Genomic DNA, 27,498 nt, shown 5'->3' on the forward strand with positions numbered 1-27,498 from the left:
ATGGAGCCCATGGGGAAAGGGTCACTAACTTGACCTATCTACCTACCTCAGAACATCCTTGAGTCAAATAAGAGAGTGGATATGAAGGTAATTTGTAAAAACAGTAACATGCCTTAGAAAATGTTAGTTTTGGGACTGGGTGCAGTGGTTCACACCTGTAATCCCAGCACTTGGGAGGCTGAAATGGGCGGATCACTTAAGGCCAGGAGTTTAAGACCTGCCTGGCCAAGATGGTGAAATCCCATCTCTACTAAAAATACAAAAATTAGCTGTGCATGGGGCATGTGCCTGTAATCCCAGCTACTCTGGTGGCTTGAGGCACAAGAATTGCTTGAACCTGGGTGGGGGAGGTTGCAGTGAGCTGAGATTGTGCCACTGCACTCCAGCCTGGGTGACAGAGTGAGACCCCATCTTTTTTGAAGAGGCTAAGAAGAAAATTCCCTGATGTTTCTTTCATGAGGCACTTTCTGGGTGCTCTTTCTTATTTGCTTTCTCCTGTCTTGTGGATGTGGTTGCCTGATAACTACCAGCAGCAGGATACTGCAGGAGCAAAGGTAGCAAACAGCTCAATTTTATGACAACAGAACTTGGTTAAAAGTGTTGTTTCAGTGTATCAGATGGCAAGGGAGATGATGATAAGGGCCCTAGAGTAGAGACACTTGCAACTCTCTAGCCAAGTAAACATACTTCAGAGGACATTGTAGAGAAAGGACTGTCATCTAGTGGAGGAGAGATTTTTAAGTAACTATCTAGGGTGGGATTGTAAAGAGATGGGAAGGAGGATGAACAGCTGTGATCTGGAGCTGACATTCTTGTGATGGGCTGTTCAGCTGAACTCTGTTACACCTGGCACCTACATTCTATGCCAGTCTCTGTCCTTAGGCCCTGGAGCTGAGTAAGATGTGGCCCATACTTGTGAGAGGCAACAGGACAGTTTCAATGCAAGGTGGTATTAGAATGTGAGCCCTTACAATACATTTGGTCTGTTTTCTTTGTTTGTTTTTTAATATAACTGCTGTTGTCCCCAATTCCTGGAAGAGGTGAGCTTCTGGTATGTAATAGACACTGAATAAATATTTGTTGCACGAATGATAGTGGTATGAGAGGAAGAGGGAAAAAAAGGCTTCTCAGAAGAGGTGACGCTTGAGGTAAGTATTGACAGGCTGGAATTCCCCAGATCAACATAGTGGCGAGGACTTTCTAGGAAGAGGGAACTATGTTCTTAGGCCACAGTCTGTTAGAGATGGGGGGACAAGGTAAAAGTTATTTTGCAGAGAAGATACTTGAGGTGAATCCCTTGCCCATCACATCACTTAAAGACAGGCACTGGAATTGTCTGTACGATAGCTGCCACGGAGAGCTGGGTGGTGTGAGCTCCCAGGATGGCAGGGGGACTAGCAGAGCTCTGGAGTGGCACTCTCCCACTTTGGAACAGGAGGTGAAACTTGTCATGAACTGTTGGTGCTGCTTGTAGAGAGGTGGCTACAATAAAATTATTTTTATTTTTTGAGACACAGTTTCACTGTGTCACCAGGCTGGAGTGTAGTGGCACAATCTCAGCTCACTGCAACCTCTGCCTCCCAGGTTCAAGTGACTCTCCCGCCTCAGCCTCCCAAGTAGCTGGGATTACAGGCACACGCCACTATATCCAGCTAATTTTTGTACTTTTAGCAGAGATGGGGTTTTGCCATGTTGGCTGATCTGCTTTTGAACCCCTGACCTCAAGTGATCCACCTGCCTCTGCCTCTGCTTCCCAAAGTGCTGAGGCGTGAGCCACCGTGCCTGGCTGCAAACTAGTTTCTTAAACAGCTCATCCTCAAGCTCACTGAGCAAGAAGAGAGAGCTGAATGAAGTAATTGGATGAGTAAGTAATGATACTTTTTAAAGTAACATAGAAAAGACAGATGTTACACAATTTGTATTTTTGCTTGAGAAGCCATCCCTTCAAAGCAGTTATATAGTGAGGTTGCTCACTTATTCTTAGGGGTGCTGCTGCAATGTTTACTAAGTGCCTTTGTAACTGGAGAAAAGCTTTCAAGCCTATAGGACATGCTTTTAAATGGCCTCAGTGTTGGCAGAACTGCCTTCTGAGGAAAGATTTTAACATTCCAAGTCATCTGGAGCTGGAATACATGAATAGCAGCTGTGGAATCCATCCACTCTCCGTACACATTGCTGCTGCTGAAAGCCTTTTTCACCTGGATTACTGGCACAGCTGCCCAGATGACCTTTCTGCTGCCAGTACCCTTTTCAATTCATTTTCTACACCATGTCACTCATTTAACAAATGTTTGAAGGTATTATGTGTCAGGCACTAAGATGCCCAAGGAAGTCACAGTTTGGTGGGAAAGATTTAATTAGAGCAATACAGTGTGTTAGGATGGGAAGGATTCTTAACCTAGTAGCATCTGAGCCAAGACCTAGAGGATGAAGAATTAATCAGGCAAAGAGGAAGGAGAAAGGGCAAAGTGTTTTATGTAGAATCGTATGTGGTACTCCAAAGGAAACGGTGCCTAAAGGACTCCACTAGATGACAGTCCTTTCTCTACAATGTCCTCTGAAGCATGTTTATTTGGCTAGAGAGTTGCAAGTGTCTAGATGTAGGGCCCTTGTAGTATTTCACCATCTCCCTTGTCATCTGATAAGTGGAAGCAACACTTTTAACCAAGTTCTGTTGTCATAGAATTCAGCTGCTTGCTCCTCTGCTCCTGCAGTATCTTGCAGCCAGTAGTTACGAGCACCTGCAAGGTTGGACAGGGAATGTAAAAGAGACTAAGACTTCTTAGAAGTCAGAGAGTCCAGTAAACCACATTAAGGAATCTGGACTACCCTAAGGGTAATGGTAGTCACTGGAAGATTTTAAGTAAGACAATGTCATGATCAGATAGATGTTCTCTAAAGAACTTTCTGGCTGTTGTGGTGGGGAATATTAGAATAAGAAGGAGGTAGAGAGGTGTAGTTAGGAGCCCACAGCACTGCTCTATGCTAGGGGTCAGCCGGCTGCATTCCGTTTTTCTGTGGCTCATGAGCTAAGAATACGAATGGTTTTTTAAATGTTTAAATAGTTGAAAATATGTAAAGATTCATGTCATGTAAAAATTAGGGCTGTTTTCAAGCTCCAAACCTGAGTAGTAAGTCAGAACCATATGGTCGGCCAAGCTTATATTATTAACTATTTGGCTCTCACGGAAAAAGGTTTCCCTGCTCCTTGCTCTAAGCAAGGTCGGCTGATGATGATGGCCTAGAGTAGTGGCAGTAGGAATGAAAAGACTCTGAAGTGACATTTAGAGTTTAGAACTGACTCAGGACGGCCTTTAGGAGGTGGAATTGACAGGCCTAGACGGCAATGGTAGGGGTAAGGGATACTGCACTAGCCTCCTAACTGCTTTCTCTACTTCCATTCCTTGCCCCTTTGCAACCCATTCTCCACTCAGCAGCCATTTTTAAAAAGATGCCCCTCCCTACTTATGACTCTAAAATTGCTCTTCTCACTCTTGCCCTTAGGATATATTTCCAACTAAATATACCTAAGTGACCCTGCCCACCTCTGCAACCCAATGCCACCTTGGAGTCTTACTGCATTTCCCGAGATCCCACCTCTTCTCGCCTGTACCCTGTGCGCGGAAAGTCAGCCCTCCACCTTCTCCCTGCTTCCACTCCCAAAATACTTCGTGCTTTTTTTTTCTTTTTTTAAAGACGGGGTTTCACCATGTTGGTCAGGCTAGTCTTGACCTCCCGACTTCAGGTGATCCGCCCGCCTTGGCCTCCAAAGTGCTTGGATTACAGGCGTGAACCACCACGCCCAGCCCAATAATTCGTGCTTTTGCAGCTCTCGAGTATTTCCAGTGTTGGCTGTTTAAATTCCTGCCTCCATCAGAAGGCAGAAACTGACTCGCTAACTATTCCATCCCCAGCCGATAGTAGACGCTTAAAAAAGAACGAAAGACGGTGGGTGGAGGACTTCAGTAACATCAGGTGGCAGCCTCAATTTTATCGTTTGTGAAACGTGGATAGTAATCTTTCTATCACATGGCTGTTGTCGGAATAAAATGGAAAAACCAAACAGGCTAGCTTCTTCAATAAACGTGAGTTGAATTAAATCTGATTTGTGGCCAGTAGAAAAAAAAATGAACATTCGAAGACACTTTTTTTTTTTAATATATATGTATGCCTGGTAAAACGGATCAGAAGGCAGGTCCCCATGGAGCACACCCTCCCCTTAAACATGCTAAACATGCTGAGCCCAGGCTGTCTGAGCCTGCGTGGTCCCTCCAAGGTGACTGCTCCGACAAAAGCGTAAGCTCCTCAAACGCATACGTTTAAGGCAATTCCAGAAACCCTCGGCTGTGCCGCCACAACACGGCCATTATAGAAAAGATGACTCTATGCCTGCAGTAATGTTCTCAGATCACAAGGACTGTATTTGGAGCAGAGAGGGAGGGAAGCCTTCTCTTTACGAAGGGCTAATGCGTAGTCGGGTCCCCTTCCAATCCCGGGTCCGGCCGGCTAATTCCTGCCCAGCATTCGGGCGTGCCTTTTCTTCAGCTGGGAAACAAGCCTGAATGTGAGGCCCCGCCAGCCCGGCGGCTGCCTCGTGGAAGTCACGTTCTCTCTGCCCGTCCACTCGGGTACTCTATGGTTTTTGTGGCCGACTACTCTAATTCTAGTTCCGGTCTCTATGGCGGCCGGCGGAGGCAGGAACGGTTGTAGGTCGGCTGAATTAGCCGCCAAAGGGCCAATGAGAGTGGAGGACTGATAAAATATTATCCAGTAGAAGCCTGGAATTGGGGTCAGGTGGGCAGATTGACAGCACCACTGGCCAGTGAACAACGCTTAGGGCGGGTCGATCGTAAGGCTTATCCCGCCTGTCCCGCCATTCTCGCTAGTTCGATCGGTAGCGGGAGCGGAGAGCGGACCCCAGAGAGCCCTGAGCAGCCCCACCGCCGCCGCCGGCCTAGTTACCATCACATCCCGGGAGGAGCCGTAGCTGCCGCAGCCGGCCCCAGTCACCATCACCGCAACCATGAGCAGCGAGGCCGAGACCCAGCAGCCGCCCGCCGCCCCCCCCGCCGCCCCCGCCCTCAGCGCCGCCGACACCAAGCCCGGCACTACGGGCAGCGGCGCAGGGAGCGGTGGCCCGGGCGGCCTCACATCGGCGGCGCCTGCCGGCGGGGACAAGAAGGTCATCGGTGAGGGCCGGACGGGGACGGGGGTGGGGCCCTCGGGCAGCCTGGCAGCGGAACCGTTAGCCTGAGCAGGGCGAGCCGGCGGGCGCGCGGCCGGCGGGGACCGACTTCGAGGCGCGCGGCCGCCCCTCCCCCAGCTCCCCAACTCGCCCTCACGGGGGCCCGCCCGGCAGGCGCGCGCTCGCTGCCTCCCGCGCCCCCTGTAGACCCCGCGCGGACGCGCGCCCCTCCCCCTGCGGCCGCGCGCCCGCCAACCGCGTGTGCGACGGGGTCCCCTCCCCGCCGACCGGCCTCGTGCGATCTGGCCCGCACGCCGTTGTTCGCGTCTCCCCCACCCAGCTCCCTTCCGCGTGTGCTCGGAGGGCGCGGCGCACCGCCTACGCAGGCCGGAGTGGGCCGGGGCGGCTTCCCCTTCCCTCACGTGCTCTCCGCCCGCGGCCTGCGCACACACCCATCCTGGGCCCGGGCGCCGGGCCTGCCCTGGAGCGCCCCGCGGCTTCAGACTCACCCACGTGTGCGGCGGCGGCGTGGCCCGGCACCCGGGAGGTGGAGAGAAAGGGCTGTCAGGTGGCCGCGCGGGCAGCGTGCGAGGGACTGGATACCGAAGCCAGGCGGGTTTGGAAAAGGATAGGTGGTAATCATGGCTTGTTTTGCTTTGTTTTCTTTTCCAGCAACGAAGGTTTTGGGAACAGTAAAATGGTTCAATGTAAGGAACGGATATGGTTTCATCAACAGGTGAGCTCCCGGGTCCTCAAGTCTCCATCCCACCGTCTCGCTTGTTGCCTGCTCTGTCGGCTTCTGGCGCTTGGGAAGCCCTGTTCTGAAGGGCCTGAAGGGCGTTTACTACCTCTGGTGTATTAGTGTGATTTTTTTTTTTTTTTTTTTTTGTATTCCTTGACGACTGGAGGGATTAATGGATCTAGAGAAGGTCTTTGTTTTGCAGCTAAATGTTAATTTGAAGCCAACTTCAAAGGCTTCGTTACAGTGCAAAGCAATTTAAAAGGCAAGCGGAGTGAATGAGCCATGCCTTAACAGGGTAAACGGGAAACTACCGTCCTGTACATTTTTATCCTTGTTATCCTTTTCTACTTTATTGAACTCGGTGTTTGAGAGTGTGATCCACTGACATCGGATATTTACACCTTGTTAACATTTTGGGGGTAAGATTTGACGTTTCAAGTATATGAGGTTTTGTCACCTTTACCGAGAGGTTGTGTTGCCTTTGTTTCACCTTCATTGTAATACCTTAGATAAATTTTATAAATTTTATATTAGCACCAGAGAGAACCTGTTTTTATTTGCTCATAGAATAAATAATGTATCTGCAAGAAAATCATTCTTTGCCTTCTTCAGTTCTTATTTTTCATTCTTCCTTGTCCTAAAATCGTACTGATTAAATCGATTTCTATTAGATCTCTGGCTGTAGCTTATTTAGAGTGGCCATAGTCACTGGTAACTTGACATTGTTCTTGCTTGAAGGCAAAGCTGCAGGCTACATCTTTAGGACTTACTCTTCTGGTCGTTGCTGGTAATGTGCAGTACCCTGGATTCCATGGGCTCCCTTGTGAGCCGGGCATCATTTTCAAGATGGCTGCCAAGGCTAGTAGTGCAGTTATATGGATGTAGAGCCCTGGGTATGCCAATAGCAATCTTGGCCTCATAGGTGTGGTACGTAGTACCATCTCAGCATTCTCTTACTGTAGAAGACCTAAGCAGATGATTAAAAGAACAATTAAGAATGTTTGTGGAATGGACAACAAATGGATGAAATCAAGCTTAAGGACAGACATAATCATCGCTCGTTGAAAAACCGTTCATTAATCAATCATACATTACTGTGGAAACACTCAGTAAGAGATATGCATTTGATGGTCTATTCTCTACTTTTGCAATTGTGGGAAAACATTTTGTTTCTTCCACAATCTTAGGATTTTCCAACCTTCTATACTGTTGCCACTGTTGTGGCTGAAACTACGTTTTTCATTAATTTTTTGATAATGGCTTATTAGCAGGAAGGAAGGGAATGCTAATATGTGATTGGTATACTGATAGCTTTTTAACTGATCTCTCTGAACTTATTAGTGTTTTAGTTTGTATTTCCGTCTTACTCTGGTTCTCCTCACTAGTCTAACCCTTAAACCAGTGGTTTTCAAGTTTAAGTGTGCTTGCCTAGGTCTGGGTACATTTTTAGCAAGAATGATAATGTGGGCCATACCTTCAAAATCACTGCTTTTAACCCTTGACCCAATGTAATGGTAACTTTGGTGTGCAGATTTGCAGCCTTTTCAGTGGCTAGATTGCAGTTTTGTATGTATTTAAGAAGTTTTAGCGTGTGCCTGTTTTCGCTGCGTTTTGTTAAGTGGCATAGGTTATCACATTTTTAAAAATCAACAGTTTTATCCAAAATAAGAGTAATTCTTAGAAGTATTTCATGAGGTGCCATTCATTGAATATCTCTGTTCTGAATTGGAATCAACTCAGTTGTTCATCCTCCAGGGCAAATTGTGAATTGGTTTTTGATGGTCTTTTGTTTGGACTATCGTAACCTCAATTATTTTGTCAAATCGACTGGTTAAAATGTTCTTTATGCTTCTGAACTGATTGTTTTAATGATTCTGAGACTTTTTGATAAGATGCTGTAAAATCTGACTCCAATTAAATACAGGGAAGATTTGCTTTAATTAAGGAAAATAGGTGTTAAAAGAAATCAGCTTGGAAGCCAGCAGTTGGTTCTATGTGTAGTTCATGTAGTAGAACAAATCGACTTGGCTGGAGGCACCTGGTTCTTAAGAGGGAAGGAGACAGACTGACAGATTACATGTGCTGTTTTCTGTATAAAGGAGAGGGTGCAGTGTTTGGGATGACTACTGTGACAACTTTTAATTGCAATTTTTGGATGCGCTGGATTATATATTCTAGGATTGTAAGATTTTTGTTGTTGTTATTGCCCAGGCTGGAGTGCAGTGGTGTGATCTCAGCTCACCACAGCCCCCACCTCCTGGGTTTGAGTGATTCCCCTGGCTCCGCCTCTCAAGTAGCTGGGATGACAGGCATATGTCACCACACTCAGCTAATTTTCTACTTTTAGTAGAGATGGGGTTTCTCTCCATTGTTGGTCATGCTGGTCTTGAACTCCCCATCTCAGGTGATTTGCCTGTGTTGGCCTCCCAAAGTGCTGGGATTACAGATGTGAGCCACCACACCCAGTCACGATATTTTCATAGTTATTTTGTGTAAATCTTTTGCCTTTTTTTTTTTTTTTTTGAGACGGAGTTTCGCTCTTGTTACCCAGGCTGGAGTGCAATGGCGCGATCTCGGCTCACCGCAACCTCCTCCTGGGTTCAAGCAAGTCTCCTGCCTCAACCTCCCGAGTAGCTGGGACTACAGGCGTGCGCCACCATGCCCAGCTAATTTTTGTATTTTTTTTTTTTTTTTAGTAGAGACGGGGTTTCACCTTGTTGACCAGGATGGTCTCGCTCTCTTGACCTCGTGATCCACCTGCCTCGGCCTCCCAAAATGCTGGGATTATAGGCGTGAGCCACCGCGCCTGACCAATTTTTTGCCTTTAAAGACAGATAATTTCATTGTAAATGTGTTTATTCCAGTCTGAATTACCACCTCTGAATTGTTACAACCTTGTTAAAATTGATTCATTAAAGGGCTTCTCCCTGATGATTATATTGTGTAGAAGGTGCTAAATAACATGAGCCTAGAGCTTTTTAAAATAGCGGGAGTTTTGGCTTTATTTTGTTAGACTATGTGATCTAGAAATTCTGAGAAATTCATTGAGTTATTCCTTTGTGAGCTGTGTCTACAAAAGATAATTGGAGAATGTGACTAGAGGGATTTATTAGCTCCCCCCCACACACAAATTACTGTCAAATTTTATTAGTGATTGAGGATTGACCCATATTCACCAAAGATTACCATGAATTCGTAACAGTTTATAGTGACCAGAATAGGAATATTTTTGTTCTAGAGTATTCAAAATGTTTAATATTTAGAGCAAAGGTTACAAATTTGTGACCTACTGGCTAAAACTACTCCCAGATGCTTTGATTGGACAGTACAGTGTTGTTAAAAGGAATTGCGATTAATTACTAACATTATAATTCAGGTGGTAACACCAAGTAATCCAGATTATTATATTTTTAAGATCTGAACTTCAGCTAGCTTTGGGGGCATGTATTTCCACATAAATAAAAACCACCTGACAATATTTTCACCACATTTAGGTGGAGTATGCCTTTTTTACGATGCCCTGTCATGCTTAGTTGTCTTAGGTTGCTGACTTGCCTTCACACCTGGCATTTGTGTATGCATTTGAGTTTATTACGCATGGTCTAGGAAGATGTAATAAACCAAGCCAGGGAAAGGTTTAGCTATCTCTCTTCAGTCATGCCTATCAGGTTTAGTATCCCATTGGGGTGGGAGCTCCCTTGTGGGGATTCCATGTGTATATAATAGATGACTTCTTTCAAACGTTGGTGAAAATACATGTAGCTAACAAGTATTTATACCAGGGTCTATTTTAAATGCTTAAGATGAGCCAAGTGACTTAATCTTTAAAAACCTTTGATGTAGGCTGGGCTTGGTGGACCATGCCTGTAATCTCAGCACTTTGGGAGGCCAAGGCCGGCGGATCACTAGGTCAAGAGATTGAGACTCTCCTGGCTTACGTGGTGAGACCCCATCTCTACTAAAAATACAAAAATTAGATGGTGTGGTGGTGTACACCTGTAATCCCAGCTACTTGTGAGGCTGAGGCAGGAGAATTGCTTCGACCAGGGAGGCGGGAGGCAGAGATTGCAGTGAGTGGAGATCATGCCACTGCCCTCCAGCCAGCCAACAGAACAAGACTCTGTCTCAAAAAAAAAAACCTTTGAGGTGTAGGTACGGTCACTCTGAGGCACAAAAAATTTATTGTAAGCATAGCTGATAAGTGGCAGTCAGGATTGGATCTCAGTTTTCTGACTCTGGAGTTAGTGTTCACCAACTGCTGTTAACGCTGTCTGAAATAGACCCTAGCCATTCAATTTGATTGTTCACATAGTTACAGGTAATTTCTTAGGGTGATTATTTTTAGAGCCATTGAAAGACTCTTAAATGATCAAAGTATGTCACTGGGGCTCTTGGGTGCTAGCTAACTCCTGGCTCCCCAGATTTGAAAAGCTTTTGGCCTTTCATTATCTACTTTGTGAAGTTTAGGATTGTGAAAAGTTCTGGTTTAGCATGTAGGTCAGCTTTACAAATAAAAGGACTTGCTTAATTCCTAATATTGGGAGGCAAAGAATTAAAGGAGAGAACATTGCACCTTATCTCACTGAATCTTTTTTTTAATATGGCCTGCAAGGTAAGAATAACTGCTGCCTTTTTTTTCTTTTGAGATGGAGTCTCACTCTGTAGCCCAGGCTGGTCTCAAACTCCTGACCTTGTGATCTGCCTGCCTCGCTTCCCAAAGTGCTGGGGTTACAGGGGTGAGCCACCATACCTGGTCAAGGGTGTTTAATAGAGAAGAAATACAATGATAAGTGGGGGTTATTATCTTACAGTCATCTGCAAGGCCTGGGAATTGGTATCTGGTTGCTTTAGGTTATGGAGCATATAGATGCTAAATCCTGGAGTTTTTATAACCACAGGATTATAAATTTGTGTGTGCAGTTAAGTGAATTAAAGTGTTAGACTGACTTGGTATGGTAATCTGCAACAAAGTAGAAGTATAAGAGTATTTAGTTATGGATAAAGTTATGTATGATAAGTCTTATTTGAGGCAGTACTGTGGATTGGCAAAAAAAAAAAAATTAGCCTATTTTTTATGTGTATCGATAATACAGCTAGAATAAAGATAGTTGTGTTTTAGGAGTGGGAGGGTGGTCAAACATGGTGAACATGCTGGAGTCGCATCCTTGAATTTGGCTGGATTGGGCCATGAAAAGCAAATGCTGGAATTTATGGTTCCTGTGGCATGCAGACTGTCAGGCAAGCTGTAATTGTCTTTTAAGTTATTAAAAAGTTTTCCAGGGAAGTTACATTTTTTTTTGCCTTTGTTTTTGTGTTTTGAGTTGCATTTTGTCTGTTTTTAAGATCCTTACCAATCTGGATAGACTAGTATGGGAGAGGGAGTAATTAGATTTTAATTTTAAAAGCTAGATAATATTAGTAATAAATGCCCAATAAATATTGAGTACCTACCTTAGTAAGTTATTAAATGTTTAGTATAGTTTTTCTCATTTTGCAGGTAAAAAAGCCAATGAGGCTTTTAACAAAATGGGCATTAGGGAAAGCTTAAAGACTTTTCTGGTTACACAGCTGTTAATAGTTGAATCAAGACGAAAACTCTAGCAGGGCATGGTGGTGCACACCTGTAATCCCAGCTACTCATGGCTGAAGTGCGAGAATTTGAACCCTAAAGGCAGAGGTTGCAGTGAGCCAAGATTGCCACTGCACTCCAGCCTGGGCAACAGAGTGAGACGCTCCCAAAAAAAATAAATGAGTACTGTTTTTTCTTTCTTGCTTGCTTTCTTGCTTTCTTAGATCTCCAAAGGGTTTTAATAATGTAAATATCACATATTTTCCATTTTTAACACCATATTTAAGTTTCCATTTTTTTAGCAATAGAAAATGATAAAAATGTTTTCTCCAATATAGTAATACAAATGGGAAATATTATAGACAGTCATACTAACCCAATGAATAAGATTCACAAGAAGCAAAATCTGTTGAGGGGGGTAGGTTCTATATTGTTACATATATACAGGGCACCAGCACCAGAACCACATTTAGAGGAATACTTTTTATTTCTAATTAAAAGAAAGCAATAGAGGACACTCCTGGCCTGCAAGTTTAATTGTACGTATGTATGTTTCACACTATGCAGGTGGTCAAGAAGAATACAAAGAAATACTTTATCCAGATTTGGAGTTTAGGGCCTGATTGTCCTAGCTTAAGCCTGTAGGAACTTGACAGCTTATTCATACCTCTCATCTTTAGTCATGGTTTTCTTTCTCCATCCTTTTACTCCCTAACTACCCTGTGCCATTTAGACTTGAAATTTTCTTTTTGGATTATCTTTACTACTGTATGACTTATTTTTAGAATATTCCTTATTTCTATAAGTCGATGGGGGGAACTAGAGCTGGAAAAAGGTCAGTTTCAGTGTTAATTTCCCAGCAAGCACCTGAGAGAAAAACAACAGAAAAGAATAGTGATAGCTGGCAGAGCAGTGACACCTGCACCCAGAAAACTGCACTGCAACTGTCTAATATTTGAGGCTCTCCTTTGTTATAACTCTTCCAGTTTAAACTAGAAAATTCTGACGGGTTACAAATTCAAAGCAGATCCATACATTTAAAAATCACTGGTTCAACAGATCACTCTTTTTAATGTTACAGTGTTTTTATTGTAATTGATGTTTTCAATAAATATCTTGAGCTTGAGGACCTGGCTATTCCTTTTGGAGTACTGTTTTTTCTGTCATGACATTGATCAGTGAACTATATTGGTTTCACGTATCTATCTTTGTACCCACAAAACACCTTCCTATTTTTGCAGGAGTGACATTACTATGCGTGTAATCCCAGCCTTGTACTTTCTCTGTTCAGAGACAGAGTCTTGCTCTGTTACCTAGGATGGAGTGCTATGGCATGATTAGAGCTCACTGCACCCTCAATTCCTGGACTTCAGTGGGAGCCCGGCTAATTATTTTTTTGTAGATACAGGGTCTCGCCACATTGCCCAGGCAGGTCTCAAACTCTTGGCTTCAAGGAATTCTCCTACCTTGGCATGCCAAGTGCTGGGATTACAGGCATGAGCCACCACACCAGCCTAACTCGTGTGCTATTTTTAAGAAAATTGTCGTGACTAGATAAGTAGTTTTGGTAAAATTTTCTAATGCTCCTTTTATAACCCTGAAGTAAATTCATAAACTACTTTTACTTCTTTTTATTGCAGAATATGATGATACTGATATGTGAATACCTGTTTGTAACTACATTACAGTCAATGCCTCCACAAAATGGATTGATACATGTATTATCCAGATACCATGAATAGCATTATCAATAATGAAAAATTCTCCATGGAAGCTGCATTTTTAGTGAATTTAATGCATGTTAAAGCAGTACAGAAATACATACACGACTCAGATAACAATAAACAAATTTACATTCTATACCAAATCTTTAGATAGTCTTCCAGCAACTGATAGCCCCACTTCCATTAATGCAAATAGTGCTCCCTATCTTTGGAAAAATTGTATTTTTTTTTTTTTTTTTTTTTTTTTTGAGATAGAGTCTCATTGTGTCGCCCAGAGTGGAGTGCAGTGGCTTGCAATCTCTGCCTCCCAGATTCACGCAATTCTCCTGTCTCACCCTCCAGAGTAGCTGGGACTACAGGCACATGCTGCCATGCCTGGCTAATTTGAACTTTTACTAGAGACGGGGTTTCACGATGTTGGCCAGGCTGGTCTCTCGAACTCCTGGCTTCAGTGATTCTCCCACCTTGGCCTCCCAAAGTGCTGGGATTACAGGCATGAGCTACTGCACCCGGCCTGGAAAAACTTTAAATGGTCTGCAGGGAGATTTATTGCCCCCATTGAAAAATCACTATTCTAGACTTTGCCTGCCTTTATTTTTCATACTCTACAGTTTTTTATTGTAGTTCCCCTTAGAGCCTTAGAGTTTGAAATTCAGTCATGCTGGAGAGCAGAACTAATAAATGATGGCTGTAATCTGTTTTTGTGGTGCCTGTGGAACTGTGGACAGATGGACATTGTGTACAGCCATCATTTCCCTAGGCATACCTAATCATATAGCTTGAAAGGTTGGTTTTCAGTCACTTGCCTCAAGTAACTTTTACAGTCTTCCTGTTCCGTTTTTTTAATTACCCCTTTTTCATAAGTTAGAAATGTTCATATAATAATCCAAGTTATTGTTATACCTGAGCGAGTTTAAACAGAATCGCCACGCTCTGAGTTTGTTGAGAGTCCACTTTTAATGCCGGCCCTGTTTCTCAGAAAATTGATTACAAAGATGCCAGGTGTCTCAGACCACAAGCTCTCAGAACAGAATGCCCTACATAGCTCAGGGTGGGCAAAATGGAGTTAGCAGGATTGTTTAAAATGTGTATAGCTCAGGGTGGGCAAAATGGAGTTAGCAGGATTGTTTAAAATGTATTCATTACAGTCAAGCTAGGGTATTTCGTTATAATTTACAGATCAGAATTATAATTAATTTTTTTTTTTTTTGAGACGGGGTTTCACCATGTTGGTCAGGTTGGTCTTGAACTCCCTCCCGACCTCAGGTGATCTGCCCGCCTTGGCCCCCAAAGTGCTTGGATTACAGGCGTGAGCCACCACACCTGGCCGAATGGTAATTAATTTTATGTGGATCTTTTGCATATATTGCTCCTTAGTTCAACAAGAAGCTAATAGTAAGCCAGTTTATCTAGTTCATTATAATCTTTGTTCCCTTTCTCATTAAACACTAGAGCTACTATTGAGCTTTTTCTCACTGACCTGATGGAATAAAGAGGGCGAGGCAGGATGCTATAGGCCTGGAAATCTGTTTTCTTCTCCAGTAGTGGTTCTTGCTCCTAGTGTTATCACCTTAATCCCAGTTTCCAGGCTACAAAGTCAGATTATTCTCCACTTTGACATCCAGTTATCCACACAGTCTTTCTCATTTTGCCTCAAAAAGAGATCTCAAATATCTTCTCATACATGACCCCTTGGTCTGAACCTTCCCTGGTCTGGGCTTGTGGAGTAGCTTTTTTATAACTAACTGGTTGGGCTTTTCCTACATTCATACATACCTTATCACCCAAAGTCCACAGTTTACATTAGGTTTCATTCTTTGTGTTGTACATTCTTTGGGGGGAGGGGGCATTCTGCTCATTTTTATGATCTCAAGGAAAGTTGGTAGTTGGAAATGGTGAAGAGGAAATGATTGAGGATAAAGTGAGAACGTAATTACTACTTATCTTCTGTTGATAACCATGCTCTAGAGGTAAGAGGAGGGTTGCTAGAACAGTTAATGTTTAATAGGATAAGGAGGGGCAGAATATGTTGCTAGTCACTGCTACCCTCTTAATTATGGCTCAGGAGGTCACATTTTGATTTCTTGCAGGTAGTGAGGTTACAATTATTTGCAACAGCTGAAGTCTTTAAAGCAGAGAGCGTGGTGGCTTGTGTCTTTTGATTTGCCAAATTTCCTGGTAGCTAGTTGGCAGCCAGCTGAGAAAATTAATCTTTGGCAACATGAGATGTATTTCATTTTCTGACTTGTTCAACTTGGTTCTGTCTTGCAGGAATGACACCAAGGAAGATGTATTTGTACACCAGGTGAGTGCTTGTGTAGATATTTGCACTTCTCATTCAAGGATTGTGAGAAGAAAAGGTTAGATGTTCTCAACTTTAGTTCCTTGTGAAAGGTTAAGTCCAACTACCAGTTTATTTACTTACTACAGGAGTAGTAGCATGCTTCAAATGTATACATTGAAACATTGTGTTAGAGTCGACTTAATTCTCCTAGACATTTCAAATTGGAATTTTATTAACAGCTGTGGCTTTCTCAAATGTTGAGTCAAACTCATTGCACTAAATATTTATACCTAATTTCAGATGAACAAATTACTCCATGATTCTAAAGTTGAACAAATAATGTTGCTATAAATACCCAGAAACTTAGGCAAAAAGCTTTCAGAGCTTTTAGGTCTACCTGTAGGGACAAATCTCCATAATCATGGGTAAATAAAGTAGACCTGCAAAACATAGTAATTGCAGTGAATACTCGAAAAGTAGCATAGTCTTCTACTTACTCTAAATCACTTTAAATTTTTTTTTTTTTTTTAAACCTTTGGAGAGTTTTGGCTGGCTTCGAAAATGAAAAAATCATCACTAGTTTAAGGTTAAGTGAGGCAGTGTGACAAGGTTGGCAGCTGTTCATTAAATAATTTTTAGATTGGCTTCCAGTGTTTTGGGAAGAGAACGCTGTTAGGATGAGTACTACATAATGACTTTCTCCTCAAATATCATTTAAGGAAAATGGACATTGATGAATTAAGATTACTGCTAAAGTAAACCACTGCCAAGTGTATGTTAGTACCTCAAATTTAGGTATGTTACAGACTGCACTGAATGTACTTACCCTCCCAGATAGGAAATGGTTAGGAAAAATACATGTTACCAGTTTTCTTACTAAGACTGTTAATACTGTCAACTTGAATTAAAACTAATTTGAGACCATAACTACTTTTTTGTACTATAATCCAGAAATCAAAAGACCTAATGTCTATTTCCATACTCACATTAATTAGATACTACCTTACATGGCAGCATGTTTCATAGGAAGGACTGTCATGGGTTGGTGCTTTGTAGCTCACTGAAATATCCTATACAACATTCAGTGACAATCAAGGAGGAAGCTATATTAATTTCTAGTACATCTAAAACCCAATCGGTTAGTTTATAGAGTCAAATGTAATTATGGAAAATTCTAAATGCAAATAAATACAGGACTACTTCAGACAAAATGTTATTTTAAAGCAAATGTTTTATAAAATTGGCATTCTTGTTTGGGCGAACACTACTTACCTATTCCTTATTCCTCTTCTGCATGTTCAAAAGAATATATAGACTCAGGAAAAAGAGACAGCAAAGTTTATCAGTCTTGTTGCCTTTTGGCAACTCCTAAGGTTGGGGTTGGGGCAGGGGGTGGAGATGTTGATGAAAATAAAGACTTGGGATTTTGATTATCCATACTTCTGCTATCCCCTATGACTGCAGGTAATTGATAGTTGGCTATATATGAAAGGTATGAAAATTATGTGACAGTTTAGATGACAGATGAGATCAATTAGATCAGTTATTTGACTCAACTCACCCAGTTGTACCGATTCATAAGGTATCACCAATATGCTTTCATATTTTTGGGGAAGTGGTATCTTCATGTAGTTGTTTCTTGGGACTTTGGCTGCTCAAGTCTTAGTGGTGTATCAAGGAGACTGCAATTCTGGGCAGCTTCGCTTAATTGGCCTCAGATTCGTTGGTTGTCCTGCTTCCTCTGCAGTGGGAATGCATGAGTGATCCCGTAATGGATATAGCTGGGATTTGTAATGAACATGGATTTGGAGTCCCAGTACCTGGATTTAGAAACTCCCCTTACTTACTACCTGTGTGACCTTGGGCAAGTCACCTAACTTTCAAGCCTGTTACATTATCTGTAAAATGGGATTAACAATGCTTCACATATCCTCTGTCATAATGAAATTGAATAGGTAATAAGTGAAAGAATGTTGCAAAAAAAAATTTCGTAGAAACATGAAATGTTACTCTTCCTCCCTTCCCCTAACAGTCTGGAGAAGCAGAAGCAACAAGTCTCTACAAGATTATTGAATTCTGGGGAGGTGATAACTAACAGTTCCATGCAGTCAGATAATATAAAGGATGACATAGTTAATATATGCGAATTGCATTTCCACTGAAGTATTATCAGACAGATTGGAAGGATTTTGGTTGACATTATTTGTAATTGAGTTTGGTATGGCAACACAGGGACAAAGTTGGTTTGGTCAGCTTTGAAGCATGCAAAACCAAACTCGACTGTCATCTAAACTGACCCAGTGTGGGGCCACCTTCTACTATTAAGTGCAGTCTTTAGGGGATAGGTGGATATCCTCATTTGTTTAAAGTTACATATAATGCTTTTGCAAAAAGTAGTTTTTAAAATGTTGTGTCTGTCTTGAGTGTTAAATTACTCTTTTTAGTTTTGTGAATAGTGTTAAAATGCTGGGGCCTTGTACGATTGGAGTATTTTGGTTGAAGTTGGGGATAGCGTGGTCCCCGCTTTCCTAACTTCATTGATGGTTTGGTCTTATTTAAAGCAAATCTTAAGTGTATATCCAAACTAAAATAATATTGACTCTGGTACATTTTAAATGAAAAAGCACATTATTCTCCCCTGTTAATCTATTTTTGGAATGTGATATTACTAGACTGCCATAAAGAAGAATAACCCCAGGAAGTACCTTCGCAGTGTAGGAGATGGAGAGACTGTGGAGTTTGATGTTGTTGAAGGAGAAAAGGTGAGGATGCTTTTTGTGTAAAGGTTTGACTTCAGTATGGAAATATTTTGGAGGTCTCATCCATTAGGATGGTGGCTCTAATGTGGATGGATATGTTCAGGTGACCTCATGAACATAGGTGCATCAAGCCTAATGTTCTGGCTGCAGTTAGAGAGCCATCTCTTCAGAACAGTGAGGAACTGATATAGTCATTGCTATGCACCCCTGGCCACACAAACGCCCTCCCCGCTTTTTTTCCTTAACTTCATTTTGTTTTTTGCTTTGTTTGAAATTTGTTGAAAGTGTTCTGATTTCCTTTGTCACTATCAATATGTAATGGCTTTTGTAGGGTGCGGAGGCAGCAAATGTTACAGGTCCTGGTGGCGTTCCAGTTCAAGGCAGTAAATATGCAGCAGACCGTAACCATTATAGACGCTATCCACGTCGTAGGGGTCCTCCACGCAATTACCAGCAAAATTACCAGAATAGTGAGAGTGGGGAAAAGAACGAGGGATCAGAGAGTGCTCCCGAAGGCCAGGCCCAACAACGCCGGCCCTACCGCAGGCGAAGGTTCCCACCTTACTACATGCGGAGACCCTATGGGCGTCGACCACAATATTCCAACCCTCCTGTGCAGGGAGAAGTGATGGAGGTAAGTTTCGTCATCAGCAACAGCAATGTAATAAATTCTGGTAGGACTGTTTAGAGCTGTTAATCCTATGGAAAGGACCTTTGATTCCTAGTAAGACCAAAAAGGATTAATTTGTAGTGGAGTCACAATTACTAGATGGTCTGTTTTGTTTTTGTTTTTTGTTTTTTTTTTTAACTCAGATTTGGATTTATCTCATTGCGTTTTTTTATTATGTTACTGATACAGTAGGCTTGATTTCCATTATCTTTTTCAGGGTGCTGACAACCAGGGTGCAGGAGAACAAGGTAGACCAGTGAGGCAGAATATGTATCGGGGATATAGACCACGATTCCGCAGGTATGGTCTACATAAACATGTTTCTATTAAAATTTCCTCAAACCTGTGTTAGGACTCAGCACATCATGCCTCTCCTGCAGACTTCTTGACTCATTTTTCTGTTAACATTTCACGTTTTCTTTCATCAGATGCCTAAGAGGTGAACCTGAAGTCAGTTATCTTTGAGAATACATTCTTTGAATCTTCTTTGCTGGCACTCATTAAAAACAGCTTGTATAGTTGAGGTCTGCTTTATACATAATTTTTTTTAAAATAATGAGGGTATGGAATTTCAAATTTTCTGTCCCTGAACAGATAAGAGAATATTTTAAACCACATCTTCTAAAGCTGCCTCCTTGGTAGGGAGAAAGGAAAGCATTAGGAGTACCTGAATTGTACTGTGGCATTAGCTAAGAATCAACATTAAGTGTTACCACTTGAAATGGCATACGTAATCTTCCACAAATCACTTCTCAGTTTAAGTATGTACCCCTTTTTTTGAGTTGGGTAGACAACTAATCTATCTGCTTGGGTGGGTATTAGAAATCCTATTAATAGACGTAAGAAAGTTCCATGAGCCAAGCATATTTTAGTATATGCTGTGATAGACTTTGAGGCAGTGTTCCCAGTCCCACGGTGGTAGGATACAATGGTGTAATAGTTATTTCTCTAAGGGTTTCATATTGAACCATTGAGTTTTCATAGGTCATCCCTAAAAGTTGACAGGTACTTTTGAAGAATCAAACCAGTATAATAATGCATCTTAACTGATCACTTAAATAGCAACTTCTAAATCCCCAAATAATTTTAAGTGTCAAGTTTATTATTCTCTTGAGTATCCAACATGTCCAAAATACACTGTGAGGCTATAAGAAGGGGTTTCTGTGTGTAGGTTTTGGAGCCCTTAGTGGAGTTTTAGGAACTAGGGAATCTAGTTGATGTTGTAATACATGTATTTATCAGCATATGTATATTGAGAGTTTTGCAAGAGCAGCTGATGTCATCATTCTTCTTATTTGTGTTAATATATGTTCTGTCCTGAGTTTTCAGTTAAAAGAGCTGGGGTCCTAACTGATCACTACTACAATTGAAGATCTCTAATTCAGTTTTCTACCAGGAGATTGTGTTAGCCAGATGCTGGATGTTGAAGACAGATGGGTTTTTATTTTTATTTATTTATTTTTATTTTTGGGAGACAGAGTCTCGGTGTGTCGCCAGGTACCAGGCTGGAGTGCAGTTGCACAATCTTGGCTCACTGCAACCTCCGCCTCCTGGGTTCAAGCAATTCTCCTGTCTCAGCCTCCCAAGTAGCTGGGACTACAGGCACGCGCCACCATGCCCAGCTAATTCTTGTGTTTTTAGTAGAGACTGGGTTTCACCATGTTGGCCAGGATGGTTTCAATCTCTTGACCTTGTGATCCTCCCACTTCGGCCTCCCAAAGTGCTGGGATTACAGGCGTCAGCCACCGTGCCTGGCCGGGTTTTTATTTTTTTATAGTAGTTCTCACATAGGCTCTCATGGCAGTAAATCCGTTAAGTAAATGGATTTCAGCAGTAGAATCTTTGGTTTACCTTTTTTTGTTTGTTTGTTTGTTTGGTTTGAGACTGAGTTCCTCTCTTGTTGCCCAGGCTGGAGTGCAGTGGTGCAATCTTGGTTCACTGCAACCTCCGCCTCCCAGGTTCAAGTGATTCTCCTGCCTCAGCCTCCCAAGTAGCTGGGATTACAGGCATGTGCCACTGTGCCTGGCTAATTTTTGTATTTGTAGTAGAGACGGGGTTTTGCCATCTTGACCAGGCTGATTTGGAACTCCTGAGCCTCATAATCCACCCACCTCAGCCTTCCAAAGTGCGGGGATTACAGGCGTGAGCCACCATGTCCAGCTGGTTAACCTTTTTGTTAAACTGAAGAGCTGCTTAATTAAATGTTCTGCCTAGTTTCATTGGTGTCCTTAAAAATAGCATAATTTTGTGTTTGTATTCATTGCTTCAGTTTCACTGTTGAGTAAATTGTCTTTATATTGACAAACAAGTCTGAGGTTGATTTGTCTCCTAAAAAGGTATCTTTGTCCATTGTTGCCCCTTCAATACGTTTTGCCTTTTGATTTAAGTTAGACTTAATGTCTGTGTGTTTCAATGTTTAGAATGCTCAATCCTCCCAACAGTTGCTGAAGTAACACATAATTGCTTTAAAGTTATCAGTGAATGCTAGACTTTCCAAACCTGTGCAGGAATCCTTTGTTCAAATGAGAGTAAATGAAACATGCTGCCCCTAGTGCATGGAATCATGTGAAATCCTGGCTGGTGTGAGTTTAATAGCAAAATTGATAGAGAACTCTTAAGTCAGTATAGTACAAGTTTCACTGAAACGGAGACAAATAGTAGGGGAAAATGGGAAGTCAAAAAGGGATTTTTTTGTTGTTGTTGAGAAATAACATAGGCTGAAATGTAATCGAGGATAACAGGTGATGGAAGGAAAGTGACTACTGGAACTGTTTTCTTCTTTAGAGAGGATGGGATTTTGCCCACATGTGAAAATGTTCTCCTTTTGAAGTGAGTTGACCCAGCTTGGCTCTGTTTTTCTAGCCATTTGAGCATCAGGCTCAGGTTGGACAGAGTTGGATTTGTCTGGCATTGGTTTATCCAAATGAAGACACTGGGGTAGGGATTAGTCATATGATTAATATTGGACTTTATACTTGGATAAAGAGGGGAGAAAAGGGAAAGTGAGGAGTTTTTAAATTATTATTATTATTTGTAGAGATGGAGTTGTACTGTGTTATTCAAGCAGTCTTGAAGTCCTGGCCTCAAGTGATCCCCGCAAAGTGCTAGGATTACAGGTGTGAGTCACTGTGCCCGACCTGGGAGTGAGATAGGTGATGGGATCACTGTATTACAGGTCCTAGATTAAGAATGAGAAAACAACAAGGAATTAACTAGGAAAAATAGGAAGGTACCTAATTGGAAAGTTGTGTGGTATAATTGAGAAAACCCAGGTAGAAAACAACTGGACTGGGAGGTCAGTCTTAGAGCCCAGGTTATTAGAAACTGTTACCCTTGGACCTTAATAACTGCAGTAAGAAAAAGATGGTAAATGGAACAGAATCCAAAATAAAATAAGAAGCCTACAGTTTTTAGAAACTGGGAGAATCAATTTAGAAGCCACAATAAGAGGTTAGAACAGAAGTCACTACTTGAGGGTTGCAAAGGAAAGTCAGAGCAATTTTGTTGAAAATTCATTATGAGTTCCAAAAGATGTGGGGAAGGGGTTTTTTTTTTTTTTAAAGATGGGGTTTCACCATGATGGCCAGGCTGGTCTTGAACTCTTGACCTCAGGTGATCCACCCACCTCAGCCTTCCAAAGTGCTAGGATTACAGGTGTGAGCCACAGCGCCCGGCCGGGAAAGGGTTTTACAATGTACAAAGGTACATGTGAATTACAGCCCGTGATGACTGATAGATAGAAAGGGCCTGGGGCTTTCTGGAGTGCTGAGAGTATGGGTGGAGGAAAAGCCAGGAATCCATCTTCTTTCAGGCATTTCTGAGCACTGGGGGAAAGAAAATCCCAAAATTGAGTACCTTTCTCTTGGTGATTAAAAGACTCAAGCCTGTAATCCCAGCACTTTGGGAGGCCAAGGAGGGAGGATAGCTTGAGCTCAGGAATTCAAGACCAGCCTGAGCAACATAAACATAGCAAGACCTCATCTGTACTAAAAATCAGCCATTAATGAGGTGTGGGGGGCTTGATTACACTCCAGGCTACTCAAGTGGGAAGATCACTTGAGCCTGGGCAACAAAGCAAGACTCTCAAAAAAAAAAAATCCTTTAGGTCTGGTGCTGTGGTTCATGCCTGTTCAAGACCAACCTGGGCAATGTAGCAAGACCCTATCTCTACCCCACCTGCCCCCCCCGACCTAAAAAGCTGAGCATGGTGGCCTGAGTCTCTACATCCCAACTATACAGAAGGCTGAGGTTGGAATATTTGAATCCAAGAGCCTGATCATGCCATTGGACTCCAACTTGAGTGACAAAGTGAGTTACCCTAGGACCACTTTAAAAAAAAAAAAAAAGTCCTGAAAAGGCTTCAGTTTCAGGACACTGAGGATAATACATTGCTGGAATGTACTACCTCAGCTTTATTTTGTAAAAAAGTGTACAACTCAGAGGCTTTTAGTATATTCACAAAGTTGAACAACTGCAAGCACTAATCCCAGAATATTTTCATCACTCCAAGAAAACCTGTATCCATTAGCAGTCACTCCTCATTCCACTTTGCCCCAGCCCCTGGCCACTATTTATTTATCTTTCTAAACTTACTTATTCTGGACATTTCATATAAATGTAATGAATCATACATTATGTAGCTTTTTGTGTCTGGCTTTCATTTTCAGCACATTATATATTCGTAGCTTTTCCTGTCGTAGCATAGACCAGTGCTTGATTCCTTTTTATGGCCAAATCACACTCCTTTGTATTGTGTGCCATGTTTTGTTTATGCCTCAGCTCCATGGATATTTGTACTTAAACTTTTTGGCTATTGTCAATATTCATGTAATATCTGTACAGTTATGTGGATAAGCTCTGGGGTTTATAGACCTATGAATGGAATTGTCGGGTCCTGTGCTAGCTCTGTTTAACCTTTTGAGAAGCTGCCAAACTGTTTTCCACAGCTTGCTGCACCATTTTACATTCCCACTAGCAGTGTATGAGTTTTCCCACATCCTCACCAGTACTAGTTATTTTCTGTCTTACATACATAACCATTTTAGTGGGAGTGAAATAGTATTTCATTGTGATTTTAGCTTGCATTTCTCTAATGGCAAATGGTTGCTGTATACTGTTACTTTTATGAAGGGGACATGTTTGGTTTTGAACGTACTGGATTTTGAACACATGCCTTTTTAGCAATTATTCATCTGTAAAGGTTATACTGTTTACAAATTTGGTTACCACTTAGCCCATTTTGATCTGTTAGAATGACAGCAAAATGTTGATGGCATTTGCCTACTGTTAGCTATTTCAAGATTCATTTTGTAATGCTATGAACAAAGTTTGCTGGTCCGTTAAAACCAGTTTTTAAAAGTCATCTTCCAGTTTATACTACATCTCCTTACACAAATTGCCTACAGACCACTTGATACAGAGAACAGGCTGGGCATGATGAGTTAGTTGAGTGAACCAAGTGGTAACACTGGTGGGTGTGTTGAAGAGAAGAGGTTTTATCATTCTTAAGTTTGACAACATTTATTGCAGGGGCCCTCCTCGCCAAAGACAGCCTAGAGAGGACGGCAATGAAGAGGATAAAGAAAATCAAGATGAGACCCAAGGTCAGCAGCCACCTCAACGTCGGTACCGCCGCAACTTCAATTACCGACGCAGACGCCCAGAAAACCCTAAACCACAAGATGGCAAAGAGACAAAAGCAGCCGATCCACCAGCTGAGAATTCGTCCGCTCCCGAGGCTGAGCAGGGCGGGGCTGAGTAAATGCCGGCTTACCATCTCTACCATCATCCGGGTAAGCAAGCCTGGATGGCCACCATTTATGGCAGTCATGAATGGTGTCCGTTTCATTTTATTAATGCAAGAGTGGGGAAAACACAATTCTATCAGATAATGAAAGCCATGTTATTTACGTTGTGTTCTGCCCTATTATTAATTACCCAAATATTTCATTTTAGGAGTATTGAGTATCAGAATCATATTTGGCCACCCCTCAGCTAGTTCTCAATTCTGACACTGGAGACCTGTATTCTCATGAGTATTTTGAACTATTAGAGCTTTCTATCAACTTTTCTGAACTTTATGATTTGACCAGTAAGCTGAGAAAAGTTTTCCTAGCTGTATTCTGAGAAATGTTAATTAACATTGTTATTTATGCATTATTTAATAAAAGTAGTAGGATAGCTATAGCTATTAGAATGAACCTATATGGATGACAGATAGAGTCTGTTTGGGTAAAGTGGCAACATCGATAAAATCTTTTTTTTTTTTTTTTTGAGACTTGAGTTTCACTCTTGTCCAAGCAGGAATGCAGTGGCATGATCTCAGCTCACTGCCACCTCCGCCTCCCAGGTTCAAGTGATTCTCTTGCCTCAGCCACTTGAGTAGCTGGGATTATAGTCATGAGCCACCATGCCCAGCTAATTTTTTGTATTTTTACTAGAGATGGGGTTTCTCCATGTTGGTCAGGCTGGTCTTGAACTCCTGACCTCAGGTAATCCACCCATCTCGACCTCCCAAAAGTGCTGGGACTGCAGGCAAGAGCCACTGTAATCATCTGTAGTTGTTTTTTGTTGGTTTATTCAAACTGTAGGTTAATAATAATAATTCTCTGGCAGACCACATGATACATTTATGTTCTTGTTACCAGCTCACTTGTTTCTGTTAACCTTAAATTCCAAAATTAAGGACTTCATTTTCATTCAGCTTTTTGCATGATACTGAGAGGTGTATGATTGTCGTTCCCTCCGAAATTAGCATTTAACAGAGGTGATTTGCTAGGTGGCAAAAGATCTGTTAATCTCTCCCAATATATAAGTAATGTAAACTAGAGCATGTACTACACTAAATGAAGATTACCATGAATTCTACGTGATCATCTTTGTTTTTTTTCTTTACAGTTTAGTCATCCAACAAGAAGAAATAAGAAATTCCAGCAATAAGAAATGAACAAAAGATTGGAGCTGAAGACCTTAAGTGCTTGCTTTTTGCCTGTTGACCAGATAAATAGAACTATCTGCATTATCTATGCAGCATGGGGTTTTTATTATTTTTACCTAAAGATGTCTCTTTTTGGTAATAACAAACGTGTTTTTTAAAAAAAGCCTGGTTTTTCTCAATACGCCTTTAAAGGTTTTTAAATTGTTTCATATCTGGTCAAGTTGAGATTTTTAAGAACTTCATTTTTAATTTGTAATAAAAGTTTACAACTTGATTTTTTCAAAAAAGTCAACAAACTGCAAGCACCTGTTAATAAAGGTCTTAAATAATTCTTTGTGTAAATTTCTGTCTAGTTTTGCTTTAGTTTATAAGTTCTTAGGTATTTATAGGACCCTTAGCTTAACCCAGTCTACAAATAGATGAGGCTCACTGGTAATTCCCTCAAGTAAAATGTCTTTAAAATCTCTGATCCTTTTAAGTGGCATGCCTGTGGGTTCATGCTAAAAACTAGAAAATACATATTCTGATAACCTGGCCATTTTTAAGAAAGACTGCGTGGTGTAGATTTTGTGTGGGTTCCTTTGGCTGTGTGGCAGTGCTTACAAGGGCGTGCTCTAGTCTAGACTGGCCAGATTCTAATCCTGCTCCACTTAGTTTTGTTACCTAGGGAGAATTTATTTCAATATGCCAATTGAAGATGCCAACTTAAAGTGTTCGGAGAACCTGTCACAGGGCCTGGTGTGGTCACCAAATATTGGTTAGAAATGGGAATAAATAATACAAAAGCCCATGGGAAAGCTGCTTAAGAACATGTAGGTTGGTCAACTTGTAGTTAAGTGGTTCTCAACACCTTACAGCCTAAGCCTAGACTGGCTGTTCTTTTCTAATGTTTTGTTAGATGTCTTTGGCTTGCTTTGTGAAATTACCAGTCATGTAGTTGAAAGTGACTGCTGTCTAGAAAGACCCTCTAAATCATCCTGGTCAGGTTTCAGGGCCCAGGGGAAACAGCAGGGGTAGGGAGTAGGCCAGAGTGCCACATCAGGAATCCTGCAGTGTTGTGGAAGTCATCTCTTGTTTGGGATTAACTCTGCCAGAGGACTTGATAAGAGACTACCCAATTTTTTTTTTTTTTTTTTTTTTTGCCCTACTTAGTGTAAATATTCATGCTGCGGAAGTGAGTTTGTTAGCCCATTTCTTGCTGGTGTTTATGAAAATACCCAGTGTTGGTGAGTGCAGTGGACCGGAGACTGAAACTGTTAGTAGCGTCTAAACTGTTAGGACTGCACATGAAGACAGTCCTGACTCAGTGGTTCAACTTAGGGGCTTTTAGTGGGGTCACGTTTTCTATTGAATAAACACTGTTTTCATGATATCAGAGTTGAAAAATCATAAATGAGACCATTGTTAAGTCAACTGCAGTGTTGCCAACATTAAATGCAGTTTCAGCTTATTTTCTGAGTTATGGTTTATGGGGACATCGCCTCATTGTAAACTAAAGAGCATCTGTATTAGAATATCATAGAAATGGGAAGACCAACAACATTGGTTAAATATCCAGTAATGTTAAAATGAGATTTTCAAAAACACATCAAGGAGGAAAGTTTTTTGGGGGAATACAATCTTTTGTG

At 41.8% G+C, this 27,498-nt stretch overlaps 1 protein-coding gene across 1 annotated transcript; it reads left to right on the top strand.

Annotated features, from left to right (window-relative positions):
* Positions 1–4,900: 4,900 nt before the first annotated feature.
* YBX1 (Y-box binding protein 1) lies at positions 4,901–26,200 on the top strand. Its single transcript, XM_021673363.2, has 8 exons — positions 4,901–5,189; positions 5,858–5,921; positions 15,492–15,525; positions 18,177–18,266; positions 18,595–18,897; positions 19,151–19,233; positions 24,463–24,725; positions 25,831–26,200. The coding sequence occupies exons 1-7, from the start codon at positions 5,024–5,026 to the stop codon at positions 24,692–24,694; spliced, it is 972 nt and encodes a 323-aa protein (XP_021529038.2). The 5' UTR covers positions 4,901–5,023; the 3' UTR covers positions 24,695–24,725; positions 25,831–26,200.
* Positions 26,201–27,498: the final 1,298 nt, after the last annotated feature.

This window comes from Aotus nancymaae, unplaced genomic scaffold, assembly GCF_030222135.1.
Source record: "Aotus nancymaae isolate 86718 unplaced genomic scaffold, 86718_ANA_hifiasm-v0.15.2.pri h1tg000007l, whole genome shotgun sequence".
NCBI classification, from domain to species: domain Eukaryota; kingdom Metazoa; phylum Chordata; class Mammalia; order Primates; family Aotidae; genus Aotus; species Aotus nancymaae.